General features: G+C 43.0%; 1 protein-coding gene across 4 annotated transcripts in view; it reads right to left on the bottom strand.

Annotated features, from left to right (window-relative positions):
• Positions 1-12,537, bottom strand: part of LOC119373467 (putative FERM domain-containing protein FRMD8P1) — a 77,469-nt gene that overhangs the window by 12,948 nt on the left and 51,984 nt on the right. For 3 of the 4 annotated variants that reach the window (XM_037643496.2, XM_037643499.2, XM_037643498.2), the window contains 7 exons: positions 7,794-7,970; positions 6,850-6,951; positions 6,092-6,171; positions 5,142-5,308; positions 4,494-4,679; positions 2,673-2,802; positions 449-601 (listed from right to left, as the gene is read on the bottom strand). In XM_037643496.2, coding sequence (XP_037499424.1) covers positions 449-601; positions 2,673-2,802; positions 4,494-4,679; positions 5,142-5,308; positions 6,092-6,171; positions 6,850-6,951; positions 7,794-7,970 — 995 coding nt within the window. The remainder of the gene's footprint in view (positions 1-448; positions 602-2,672; positions 2,803-4,493; positions 4,680-5,141; positions 5,309-6,091; positions 6,172-6,849; positions 6,952-7,793; positions 7,971-12,537) is intronic. The other variant, XM_037643497.2, reaches the window with a different exon arrangement.

The following is a 12,537-nucleotide window of genomic DNA, read 5'->3' as shown; positions in this document are numbered from 1 at the left end:
GTCGAGTTCGGAACCGAGCCAGCCACGTAATATGACCGGCTGTCACACAAGTAGGCAATAGGCACAAGAGTGCTGCACCGGCTGTAACACAGGTTAGTAATAGCTGGTGGTATCATGAATGAATGCAATAAAAAACTCGGGCCAGTCTCACACTAAGAAAGCCACTGGACAGCAAAGCTGTAAGCGAGCGAGCTTATGTGAGGGTAGACTACGACAGCTTAGTCTTATATATTATCCAGCACCATCATAATCATCAAAACTTTGAGCATCATCACCATTTCATTTTGTTTATTTCTTTACTCACTACCCCCCTCTGGTCACGTGACCTGTGTGACACTGGAAAGACGTGCAAACGGCACAGGCTTGACTTAGAACAGCTCCGCTGCTAAGAACCAGCAGCAAAAACTTCAGTGGACATCTTCCTCAAGTTGTTGCAGCACATACGTACCTGTCGCGAGAAGATCTGGAGCACAGACGTCTCGTTCTGTCCCGGCAGCTGGAACTGCAGGAACAGGCAGGGCAGGCAGTCAGGGTTGTCGGGCTGCGTTGGGCACGCGTAGTCCCACGACAACTGCTTGTACGGCAGGCTGAGCAGCACCACCTGTTTTGCACAGCGACCAGGTATACAATGATCAGCGCGGTCAAAGCTCGTTATGACAAAGCTGTATCCAAAAAAAAAAAAGCTTCGTTATGTGCAGAACTTGTTACAAACCTGTGTCTCTTACCCTTACTAGGATGAACGAGACGTGCAAGTTAAACTGAGGACGACACAGCGAGCCATGGAAAGGAAAATGATAGGTGTATTAAGGGGGGAGGAGGGTCTCATGATAGGAAGAAATTGTAAAAAATGCCAATTTTCAGAAATCGCAATACTGAAGCATTTATAGTCCAAAATAGGCTATGGAAAAATCTTATATTATGGTAAAATAGCCTTTCTTTTTCTTACAGTCTGAATAGATAAAATTGCAAATGTTTTAAAGACTTGAAAAGCGATTTACTCGGCTTTGCTATTTTTGCGAGGTGCCACTACCTTACGGATGTTTTGAGGCAGTTTCTATGAAAAGAATTAAACTTGGTGTCATTCTCTTCAGCAACAACTGAACCACAGGCTACAGCTTTTCTTTTTTTCCACGACCTTAATGCATTTGTAATTATTTGATAAGTACCACCTAATTACTAAAAGCCAATTTTGCCCTTCCAAGTTCCAAAATTATTTCTGATCAAAGAAAAGCTGTTTTGACATCTAGTTTGCTTTAGCCTATGGGGTGCATCTTTTAGAAGAGCCGAGTAGTTCTGAAAAAGTAATTTTTTTGTAATGTAAATTACCATAACGACCCGTAAAAAATGAACCTATTACAATGTGGAAATTAGTCATTACTTCCTTTCTAAACGAGATATTTAAAATCTATTTGCAGATATGAAATCTCCATTCAATGATGAACATGCACGCCAATTTTCATTAAGGTACAATAACAAATAAAAATCTTTTTCAAGACCCTCATCCCCCCTTAAGGGACAAGAAGAGAGTGGGTCAGGGAACAAACGGGAGTTAAGGACATCTTAGTCGAAATCAAGAAGAACAAATAGGCAGGGCATGTAGCGCGTAGGCAAGATAACCGCTGGTCATTAAGAGTAGCAGACTGGATTTCAAGAGATGGCAAGTGAGCGAAGGGGTGGCAGAAAGTTAGGTGAGCAGATGAGATGAAGTTTGCAGGGGTAACGTGGCAGCAGCAAGCACAGGACCGGGTTAATTGGCGGGACATGGGAGTGGCCTTTGCCCTGCAGTGGACGTAGACAGGCTGATGATGACAACAGAGAAAACGGTCATATACTTCGCCGATTTCCTGTGAATAAAGCTTAGAGCGAGAGAAGGTGCAGGAGAAGGTGCAGTAAGGATTCATGATAAAAGAAGTCGCGTTGTTCTGATCTCTCCTCTTGTGCTCGTGTCTGTGCACCAACTTCTTTTATCATTTATCCTGTGAATAAAGTTAGCCGCGAGTGACCCCCTATTCTGGCTGGTCATCTCCCTGCAGTCGTTGTGTGTCTTGTTTATTCCAGTAAGCAAGTATATCAGGTGGCTAGCCCAGCAACAAGTTTTACCAAGTTATATCTTTCAATAAGATGTGGCTATTTTGTGCCTAACAAAACAAAACTGGTCCCTCAACCCATTCTTCTCTTTTCGTCTGCTATCATTTAACAGAACTGGGACACTCTTTCGTTTCATTCGTTACATCCGGTTATTCTACGTATCCGTGTTTCGTTATATTGAAGCATGATCATAGCGAGCAAAGCACAAACTTCAGATATGCACTAATCCAGGAGCGCATTAATACATTCATCCTGGCAGATGTACTTTTATACATCACGCTTAAAGTGTGTAACAATGCATCAATAGATTGCATGTCACATCCACCAGGTTGGCCGTGGGCGCAGCAGTAAGTTTGCATTTAACGTTTGCCTAAAGATCTTGAGCGATGTTACTATACTTAGCTTGAGATAAGAACCAATGAGGATCTTTCCTACCTGCAAAGGTTTTACAATGTGATATCACTTTCAGGCTATGAGAATGACACCCAAATTTTAGTTTTTATATAATTCACACCACAGTTAATGTGTTGAAGAGATTTGAAAAAAAAAAAAAATACTGTCGGGATCAGTCACGGTTTCCTTACTGGCTGACTCGGGTCCATGACGTGAACGCCATCACGATTGATGGCCACGAGGACGGGCAGGTCGTAGTGGTTCATCAGGGCCGCTATGCCCGTCACGGGCCTCTCCACCTGACCACTGAAGAAGGCACTCCTACGAGCAAGAAAAGGAACGTCAGGCTATACATTCACTGTTATGGCCTCAGAAAAGCGCTAAGCTATATAAGTTCACTCAACAATGAACGAAAGAGGGGGGATTTATTTGCTAGATGCAACCTAATAAAATCACTCCCAGAACTGCACAAACATAAATACCCAATAAAGTGGCTGGGAAAGCGACCGCCGCTGTAGCTCAATTTGTAGAGCATCAGATGCGTTATCAGAAGGCTGTAGGTTCGGTCCCCAGCTGCGGCAAGTTGATTTTTCATCCACTTCAATTCCTTTCCATGTAGTATGTCATAATCACTACACTACAGTTAAAACCTACAAATAATTCCCCCTATACCTTCTTAGCTTCATTGTCACTTGGTTTCATTAGCTTGTGTGCACTCAACAATGAAACATAGCTTTGATAAACATCTACGTAACACTGATATCTGTAGCAGGCCTTCTTGTTGTATGACTCTTCGCACAAACAACGCTGCAGCAACTTTTGGAAAATGTAATAAGATGAGAGAAACGAGCCCCGAACTTCCTTCACTCTTTTTTGAAGAAAGCAAATAGCGCACAGAAAACATGGACACATATACACGCACACGCACAAGTGTTACTTTCAACAAATTTATTGTTGCGTTGTTGCACACTGATGTGATACACTGGCGTAAATCACGGGAGGTTCAGGGGAGTCCTGACCCCCCTTGTGTTCAGGCTGGGGGGGGGGGGACACATCCCTAGCAAGTGTCCCCCCTTGAGATTGCAAACGCCACGTATTTCAATTGCATGAGGGCTAAGTATACAGTGCAATAAATTTTTTCTTTGTCAATGCCTGTTTATTTTGTAGTGTTTAGGCCTGTGTTCAATACCCCTCAGCAGTGTGAGACTATTGAAATCGCAGCTGCCACTCGACCGCTTTCGGAGAAGACTCAATAGAACACAATGCAATTACATAAGCTGGGAACCCCTGCTCACTATTTAAAATTTCATTTCAAAGCACAAATTTAATTTTTGTATAAATAAATATAAAACAGTATGGCCACCAAGGCAAGATGTGTGTCCCCCTTTGCGACATTTTTGGGTTTACGCCACTGACGTGATCAGATTATGTGATGCTATAAGAGCAATGGTATCACAACAATAAATTTGTTGGAAGTAGCGCCTGTGTTTGTGTATATATGCGTGCCTTTCAAGTCGAAAGCCTTAGATGCCTCATCAAACGCAAAAATTGACCATCAGGGTCCCGCATCAATGGCGTTAGGCATAGCACAAGTGATGCAAAAGATTATCATCACATGATAATGTCACAGATTTCAGAAAATTGCGACGCCATCATGACATCACAAATTCTGGCGTGACGTCATGTGATGTAACGTCACATGATGCTGTCATCACATGACATCGTAGCGTGGTCAAAGATGGGCCAATCACGGAGGCAGTGCAAAACCAGGTAAGTGCCTTGGATCCTGGAGGCAGTGGAAAACCATGCTAGGTGCACAAAGCTTTCGGAGGGTGGCGAGGCATACATAGACTAAGAAGAAAAACGAAGATGGCTTTCGCCTTCAAGTCGTCTTACGTAAATGCACAAAGGACCCTGTGAGTTTTTTTTTGTCCATGCATTCCGTGTGCTTTTACTCTCTTCAAAATGGATTACTAACATGTCCAAACTGTCACACCGGTCCCTTCACTCACCCGTAGTAAGGGAAGGCCCAGCAGAATTCCAGGTACTTGCGCATCAGACGACTGTCCTTGACATTGCTCGCGATGGCCTTGTAGTGCTCGGAGAGGCGCCGCTCGGGGCCATTCTTGGCGCCCAGGCCCAGCAGGAACCAGTGCGAGCGGCAGGCGTGCTCGGGAAGGAAGTCTCGGATCCGAGATCTGCGCTCCCACAATATAAGAAAAAGACGGTAATGTTATTAACGGAGCAGGCTATATTGTATATATTGTACTTATATTGTATATGTAATGATCGAAGCCTATCAGATCCCACATTTCGGATCCTATATTGGCTATATAAGATCCGATCTTGTTGGGTGAGATATATGACAGGGTGACAGTGACAGAGAGAGAGAAAAGCCCTTTATTGGAAGGCAGAGATTATTTGCCAGCATGAATATGACCACTGGCATGGTACTCTGCGTACCAAGCACGTAGGGAATCATAGGATTCCAGAGGAAAAGTCGTTGAAAGGAAAATAAGAACGTTATATGCGCACACCTGATGTGTAAGGCATTAAAGCAGTGAGGCTTTTCTGAGCCTTGCACATCATCCTGATAGTCCTCTGGTTTGCAGATGAACTTGTACAGTGACTGCACAGCAAAAACACAATCGTGGCCTTGCCTGAAAAACTCTGGAGTGTGCTTGAGAGGGTCGTACGGTCCGAGTTCGAGCCGTGCCTGGATAGCACCCAGCACCATGCAGTCTTCGGTCTCGCAGGGGTACCTCCCGTCGAGGACGTTGCCCTTGGCTTCCGCAAAGAGCATCTTCAGCAGCTTGAGGTCAGTGATCTGAAAAGAAAAAAGCATGCTGAAATTATCTTTCTAAAGTCGTACATGCCAAAACCATGATATGATTATGAGGCATTCCATACCGGGCGACAATGAGTGAATATTAAGCCCTCGAAGTTTCTAAATCGTGAGCCTGAATCTGGGTACGCAGGCATTTTTGCATTTTGTCCCGACCAGAATGTGGCAGCCATTGCCAGAGGGGCTGCTGGCAGTATTGAATAAATAAACAAAAGGACTGGCAGCATCTTACACTCCCTGTAACATTCGAAGGCGAACACCTGCTGCCCACCTGTTAATGAATTAAGTTAAACAGTCGGCTACCAGACTTCCTGCACGACATAACGAACTCCTGCGTAAGAAGCACGCAATAAATTACCCTGATAGTCTCAGTTCTTTCCAGTGTTCCTCCACCCTCCACTGTAGTTTTCTGCAACTCCTGGTGTTGCAGTACCTTTGGGACCGGCTTGCCTTTGACCGATCAATGATGTCAACTGACAGCGTGATCATGTGATGTCGAAATGACATCACGATGACATCACAAATTTTGGCGATCTATGACATCATGATGATGTCAGATGATGACAACATGATGCAATGTTATCGCTCGCTCGGAGAAGGTCACGTGGGTTTTTAGATGAGGCTCGTGAAAGTCTCGCAACACCTTGAAACTTTGCAAGGTCTCGAAAAGTCTCGCACAAGTGTCAACACCGCCGCTTAAGTCTTTTGCCATAATAATAATTTACACAGAGCAGCCTTTCCCTCATCTCAGACAAAAGACAGGACCTGTGTTTCCGGGCGGCATACCTCCTTCTCTTTGGATTTTTCGAGAAAGACGTTTCTCTGCAACGTCAGCACAGGCTCATCTGCAAGAGACAAGAGAAAAGACAAAAGGTATTGTAAAGCAAAGAACAATAATTGTAAATGCAGAAATTTCACTGCACAAATTAAAAGAAGTGAAGCAGTTTGCACTGCTGCGCAATGCTGGAGCAAAAAGAGCTCTAGCTAAAGATAGAGCTTTTTGACAATGCCAGCACCTGTCATTTGTTTTGAGGTTTCTGCTTAAGACTCTGCTCCATGAATGAATGAATGAATGAATGAATGAATGAATGAATGAATGAACACCTTTAAAAAAGGCTGTGATGATCTTATTACGACATAACTCCAAAGGGAAAGTAGAATGACATATTGGAGTACAGATGTGATGACAAATACCACTGTCACTCATCAGCCAAGTTTCGGACGTACTACTGGGCTAGATTAGTTAGTCATGATGGGATATGGCAGCATACATCGGAGCATGAATGACACGGAAGAATAGAGAAAACGCAACAGTGCTTGCGCTTTGTCCCTTCTTCAGTACCGTCCATGTTTCGACGTGCATTGCCCTATCCCATCGTGTCATCAGCCAATCTTTATCACTACCTGGCCAAACCTGAGCGCGCGGCAAATGCGCTCAAGGCTCAGAGTTGGATCAAACGATAAGTGATATCTCTGCACGATCGAATGACAAGAGGTTAGCCAGAGGAGTAAGCGTGGCTTACCAGAGTCTAGCTGCTGCTTTGTGGCAAAGGTGTACTTCTTCAGGTATTCCGACCACCGCTCCCGGATCAGGTAGGGTCTGTGATCTGGCTTGAGCTGCAGCTCTGGAAGGGAGTGCGAGAATGGGATGAACAATCTATCATAAAAGAAATCACTCTTTTTAAACTAAAGTATTAAATTCTGAGGCCTAATGTGTCACACCACGACATTACTATGAGGCACACTGTATGGAAATACTCCAGATAAGTTTTACGCAGCCTGGGGTTGCTTTACCACACACCCGAGTCTAAATGCATAGCTTTTTCCCCACGTCGACCCCGCTGAAACCTAGCTTCCACAGCCGGGAATCGAACCCACACCCTAACGCTTAGTGGAGCAGTGGCACAGTCACTAAGCTACCACGATGGCTGGAGATAGCTCTTCCAACTGTACAAAAACGCTTGTGCATACTGGGTTACTTTTCACGGTTGAACACGTATCAGAAAGATTGAACGCGTATCTGCACTGTACAAATGCTGGCTTCTAAATATGAAGAGCAGTATCATAGAAAAATAATAGATACACTCATGCAGAGTCATGACAGGCTATACTTTCTTACAGCCTTCTTGTGCACTGCTCCATTTGTGCTTTCCATGACAACACGTAGCCATCATCATGACTTAGCTTATTACCTATATCATGCAAAGACAGGTGGCTTTGATTGCTTACATGTTCAAATGCCTAAGCTCAATAGTTCGTACTTCATGATTTCAAGAAAGCCCTTGATACCACGGAGTACATAGTTTGTTCCTTTCTGTGATTAGCAAATTAGCCAGATTAGCAAACTCTTTGTCAATTTCTTTGACGTCAAGGGCTTTTGCACTCAACATCGCAGTGAGTAATTGATAGACGAACAAACACAACCACTCATGAACCATTCACAAAACAACCTCACAGCAACACCCACCGAGCAACGGGGAGGTCATCCAGAGGGCGAACACGTCCTTGACTTGTGCCGGGAAGTTGATCTCGGTGTCGTCCTCCGCGATGATGTCGATGATCTCATGGGCTGTCGCCAGCTGGACGTTGCCGACCTCGACGCAGAGGCACACCTTGTTCATGAGGTACACGCACATCTCTTGCTCTGGAAGGCCACCACCGTGTCGAAGTTCAAAGGTCGCGCGATAACAAAACAGGAGGGAGGCCGGGGATGCAGGCAGCGAGGAACGGAGGGAACACATCGCATGCAGGAGGGCATCAGCAAACACTTTTAACCTTCATCTAGAAATTTCTAATGACGTGTGCCATTTTAAAGAAATAGTTTAGGTTCACACTGCTTTGCTTACATGTGCACCATATGACGTAACCGCTCTTTCCACAACTTATTTAAACTTGTGAAGCCCTAGCTCTGTAGGTAAAAACATATTATTGCATGTACATGGTTGCCATCGAACTGTTCGGTCTGGTTTATTAAACACAGAACAATACAGATGTTGCTGAAAACAATGTGTTTCCAGGAATATTCTACCAACATTCTTGAACAGGAAAGAATTAATATTTCTTACTAAATTTAACTGAATTTACTTGCATATTACCAGAACTTAGAATGTTGTCTAAAGATGGCTAAATGACTGCTAATGTTGGCTCGTAATGTCTAAATATTGGCGAATGTCTGTAAGCTTTTTTTTGTTGAATGATGACTAACGTCGACTGAATGTGGCTACTGCTCGTTAGCTTTGACTATGTGCCATTATAACGGCAACACTGCCTTTGTTAAGTCTCCGTACAATAACCGAGTTGTCAACGAAACCTTTTATGGCTGTCTACCGCATTTCCTCGATTATAGGATGTCTCACTGTCACGGTTGTAAGTGAAAAATGCGACGCACTCGATTGCTTCCCAACTTCAGTACTTCAGCGAATCTGTTCACTCGTTAGTTTTTCACAGTAAGAGAAAAAGTTACAGTACGCAGTAACAATAGACTGAAAGTCGCTTATTATCACAGTCACAGGCCTCCCCGTCACCATCAAAAGCCTGTCCAAAGCATCTTATTTTTAGTGCTGCCTGCAGTTCTTCAGGTACTGCATTTCCTAAACACTTTGCAAGCCATGGCAGCCTTAACATAGATTCAACAATATACTACTATTCTGATTTATGAGCTTAAGCAACAAAAGCTACCACTGCTTCGACAGATGTGGGAGGAATTAGGGAAATATTCAATGATGATAACGCTCAGTTACATAGCCAGTAACGTGGGCAATTAAGTCATAGCAGGTGCAAGATGGCATAACACTAAACTGACCTGCTGTCTCATAAAGAACTACAATTACTCTTCTAATGAGCCTAGTTACCAATTTTTAGTACTGCATTTCAATGATTGGCTACTCGCTTAAATGAAGATGCCGTGCTGTAACCCCCCCAAAAAAAAAGAAATCATGCAGCATGCTGCAAATTGTATATGCGAAAGTAACCCGTGTGGTGTGATTTAACATACAGCTCAAAGAACAAACGCCTTCATATCGACAGCTATTAGGCCATCTATTTGTCAGGGGCATCGAAGAAGTGAGCTAAACTTGAATTTAAATGGCAAATGCGTTTAATCAGTGCCCATCATTTCGCTAAGCTGTCATTACACCAAATAAACAAAAAAATCAGCAATACAGCTTTGTGCAATTCACGTCATTTTATTGCCAATAAAAGCGAAACAATAGTAACAGGTGCAGGGGTCCATGCTATGTAATGCAACATCATGCAAGGGCAAAAAATAAAATCAAATGAAACATGCTCTGATATTCACAGGACCTCTCTAGAGAATTTCCATTCAACAATGGTTATGCGTAGGTACAAGTTAAAAAAAAGCTTCACAATGATGAGCTAAAAACAATGCACCATGCAAAGCAAGCAATGATCATAAAGGGTAGTGCTATTCTGAACAAACACACAACAACAATAACGTATCTTTTCGAAGTATCACAGGTCGCCTCCTTGGGCTATTAAAGACACGTCAGGAAGTGGCAAATTATTAGCGCTATATTAGTGCTCGTGTTTAAAAACAAGCGCGATAGACAACATCATCGAGCAGCGAAAGGGTTTCAAAAAAGCCAAGGCAAAATGCATTCTCAACAAAAAAAAAAGAGTTCTTTATAGAGCAGCCAATACTGACATTGAACGACAAAAATAGAAAATACGCAGTGACACACAAGCAAGTTTCAACCTAAAAATGATTCACATACAGTTCTATAACAAGAGTCATATAAAAAACATTGCTTTAGTGAGCTAAGCCAAGGCATGCCATAGCAACAGTAGTAACATGGGTGCAGGTGTGGAACGTGTGCAATCTTGTACTCAATCTCACCAAATACTTGCAGTGGAGTGAAAGCTAGGGCTTGCATCAGCTAGCCAGTAAAGGGCGTTCCAGATGATGGCTCAACTATCGCAGGCAAACACTTTTTCCGTAACTACCATTCCGTTGGCATCTAACTGATCAGATGCAGTGATCAGACGCGTCGTCGCTCTTTTCTTCTGATTGGCTGACGTGAACCATAGCTTTCAGCGCACTGCGTCGAACTGGTGAGAAGGAGTGTACACACTGCGAGCCCTTTGCAAACAGCTCTTCCAACAACGCTGCCAATTCTTTCCTGTCATATGTCACACCAGACATCGTTCTGCGAACGCGTACACTAATGTCACATTTGGATGCAATACCTACCTCTCTTATTCAACTTCAATTACGGCCAAACCTCAATGTAACGAATACGGATATAACGAATTACCGGTTATAACGAAGTAAATTGAGATCAGCCTTGTCATCATTGCAGTGTTGCAAATATGCGTTTATAACAAATTTTCGGATATAACGGAATTTTAGCTTCATATGCAACTTTGTTACAATGAGGGTTGAGTGTTTTGCAGAAGCAAGCAAGAGAAGTTGTCTGCCAAGATGCCACACCGAGCCGAGGCACATGTAACCCGTGACGATGCCGCGACAAATAAGCTATGTTCACGGTAAAAGAAACGCTGATGCCATTTGAACTATGAAGGTTAAATGCCTTCAGCCAGAGGCAGGGAACAGAGGATGCAAGCACCTTTGACATCCGGGCAACAGGCGGTGCATCTGTTCCTACCAATGAAAAGTCAAAGCATTTGCTTTGCCATCACTGCAGCCAAGGTGCACCTCTAGATTATTCTACATGAAGCAGGCGGGCACTGCATCCGCAAGGTGCTCCAAACAGAACACACAACATAGCGACACTTCTACGTAAAATTGAGAAAAAAGATTGACTGATTAGCAAACAGAGCCATTTGAATAGGGCTCGCATTCTGAAGCAGCACCGTGTACATATGGAAAATGCATGCACGCTTGTGCAAAAGCTAATGTGTTCCCAAATAATGCAGCAAGAACGAGTCGAACAACAACACAGGATTAGTGGCAGTGAAATAACCACGTCAGAGAAGGGGTAAACGTGCATACTTGCTCATGGTTACGGAATTGTGACTCAAAAGCAAAACCCTTTCTACGACAGCTCTCTCATTAGGAGGCTGTGTTCCAGACAGACAAACTTAATGAAAATACATGCATGCACTTCAAATAAACTGTGAACCTTTTGTTCTTGCTTAGGTAATGGTATAAATGAAGACCATGCAGGTAGTGAATATGTTGAAATAATACAGTTGGCTAGCATTTAAAAGAGTCATGCAGCAATTTTGACAATGTGCCAAGTTCACAATTGAAAAATACAAAGTGCCGCATTAAAGTTTTCTCTTTCTAGTTTAACGCTATTACAATAATGAATATCATGTTTATTATGCAGAGGAACTGCATTCCTCTGTTGAGTCAAGCTTCTGCAATGCAAACTGCTATATAGACATGCACCAACGTTATGCTGACATAAAAAATTACGTTCAGCCATTTCTTACTTTTTGTTTAAATGGCAGCCCTTGTTAGCACCTTGTTATGCTTCTGTTCTTCAACAGCATTAGAACATTTAGAATGCTCGAATCAGTTAACACATTGTTGAAAAGAATAATTACTGTACAAGATAATGCTTATTTCTAATCAGAACATTAGCATAAAGACTCTGCCACCACGCATGGACAGGATGTTGTTACTTTATCCTGTAACTGCCAAACCATGACAACAACATGACAGTTAAAGACAGAATGCAGGCTATTCGTAATTAAAGCCACAGATAACTCTGCCATCAACAGTGCTTAAGCTTCTTTCAAATATGGAATACGAACACAGCTGCAACGATGAAACGGGAGTGGTGAAAACATTCAACACACACACATATATGTAGAATACTTGAGTACATGGAGTGCATGGGTTCTGGCAGTGCTTAGAGCTTTCAGAGAGTCAGTACTAGCTCATATGGATTGCTCAACCTTGGGTAGAGCTTCAGTTTGTTCTTGTTTGTTTGTGGCAACAGTAAAACCCAACAATGCTGTAAACCTTTTCACAAAAGGCCCAATGGTCCCTGAAGTACCACACCCTACATACTTTGGGGTGTATCTTTGTCAGACATAATAACTGTCCTTTACCTCGCTTGCCTTTTTGTATTCTAATGCTGTGTGGCCAGTGCTTTCAACTCACAAACGGTATGCACGTTACAAGCACAATATGATGTTCTTAATTGGACAGTATAGCGAGCGCAGTTTCGAAGAAACGAAACTCAAGCAAGCTGGATGACAAATATTGCTGTAATAAATAT

This window comes from Rhipicephalus sanguineus, chromosome 11 (assembly GCF_013339695.2).
Source record: "Rhipicephalus sanguineus isolate Rsan-2018 chromosome 11, BIME_Rsan_1.4, whole genome shotgun sequence".
Taxonomy (NCBI): domain Eukaryota; kingdom Metazoa; phylum Arthropoda; class Arachnida; order Ixodida; family Ixodidae; genus Rhipicephalus; species Rhipicephalus sanguineus.
This window is presented reverse-complemented; position numbering and strand designations above follow the sequence as displayed.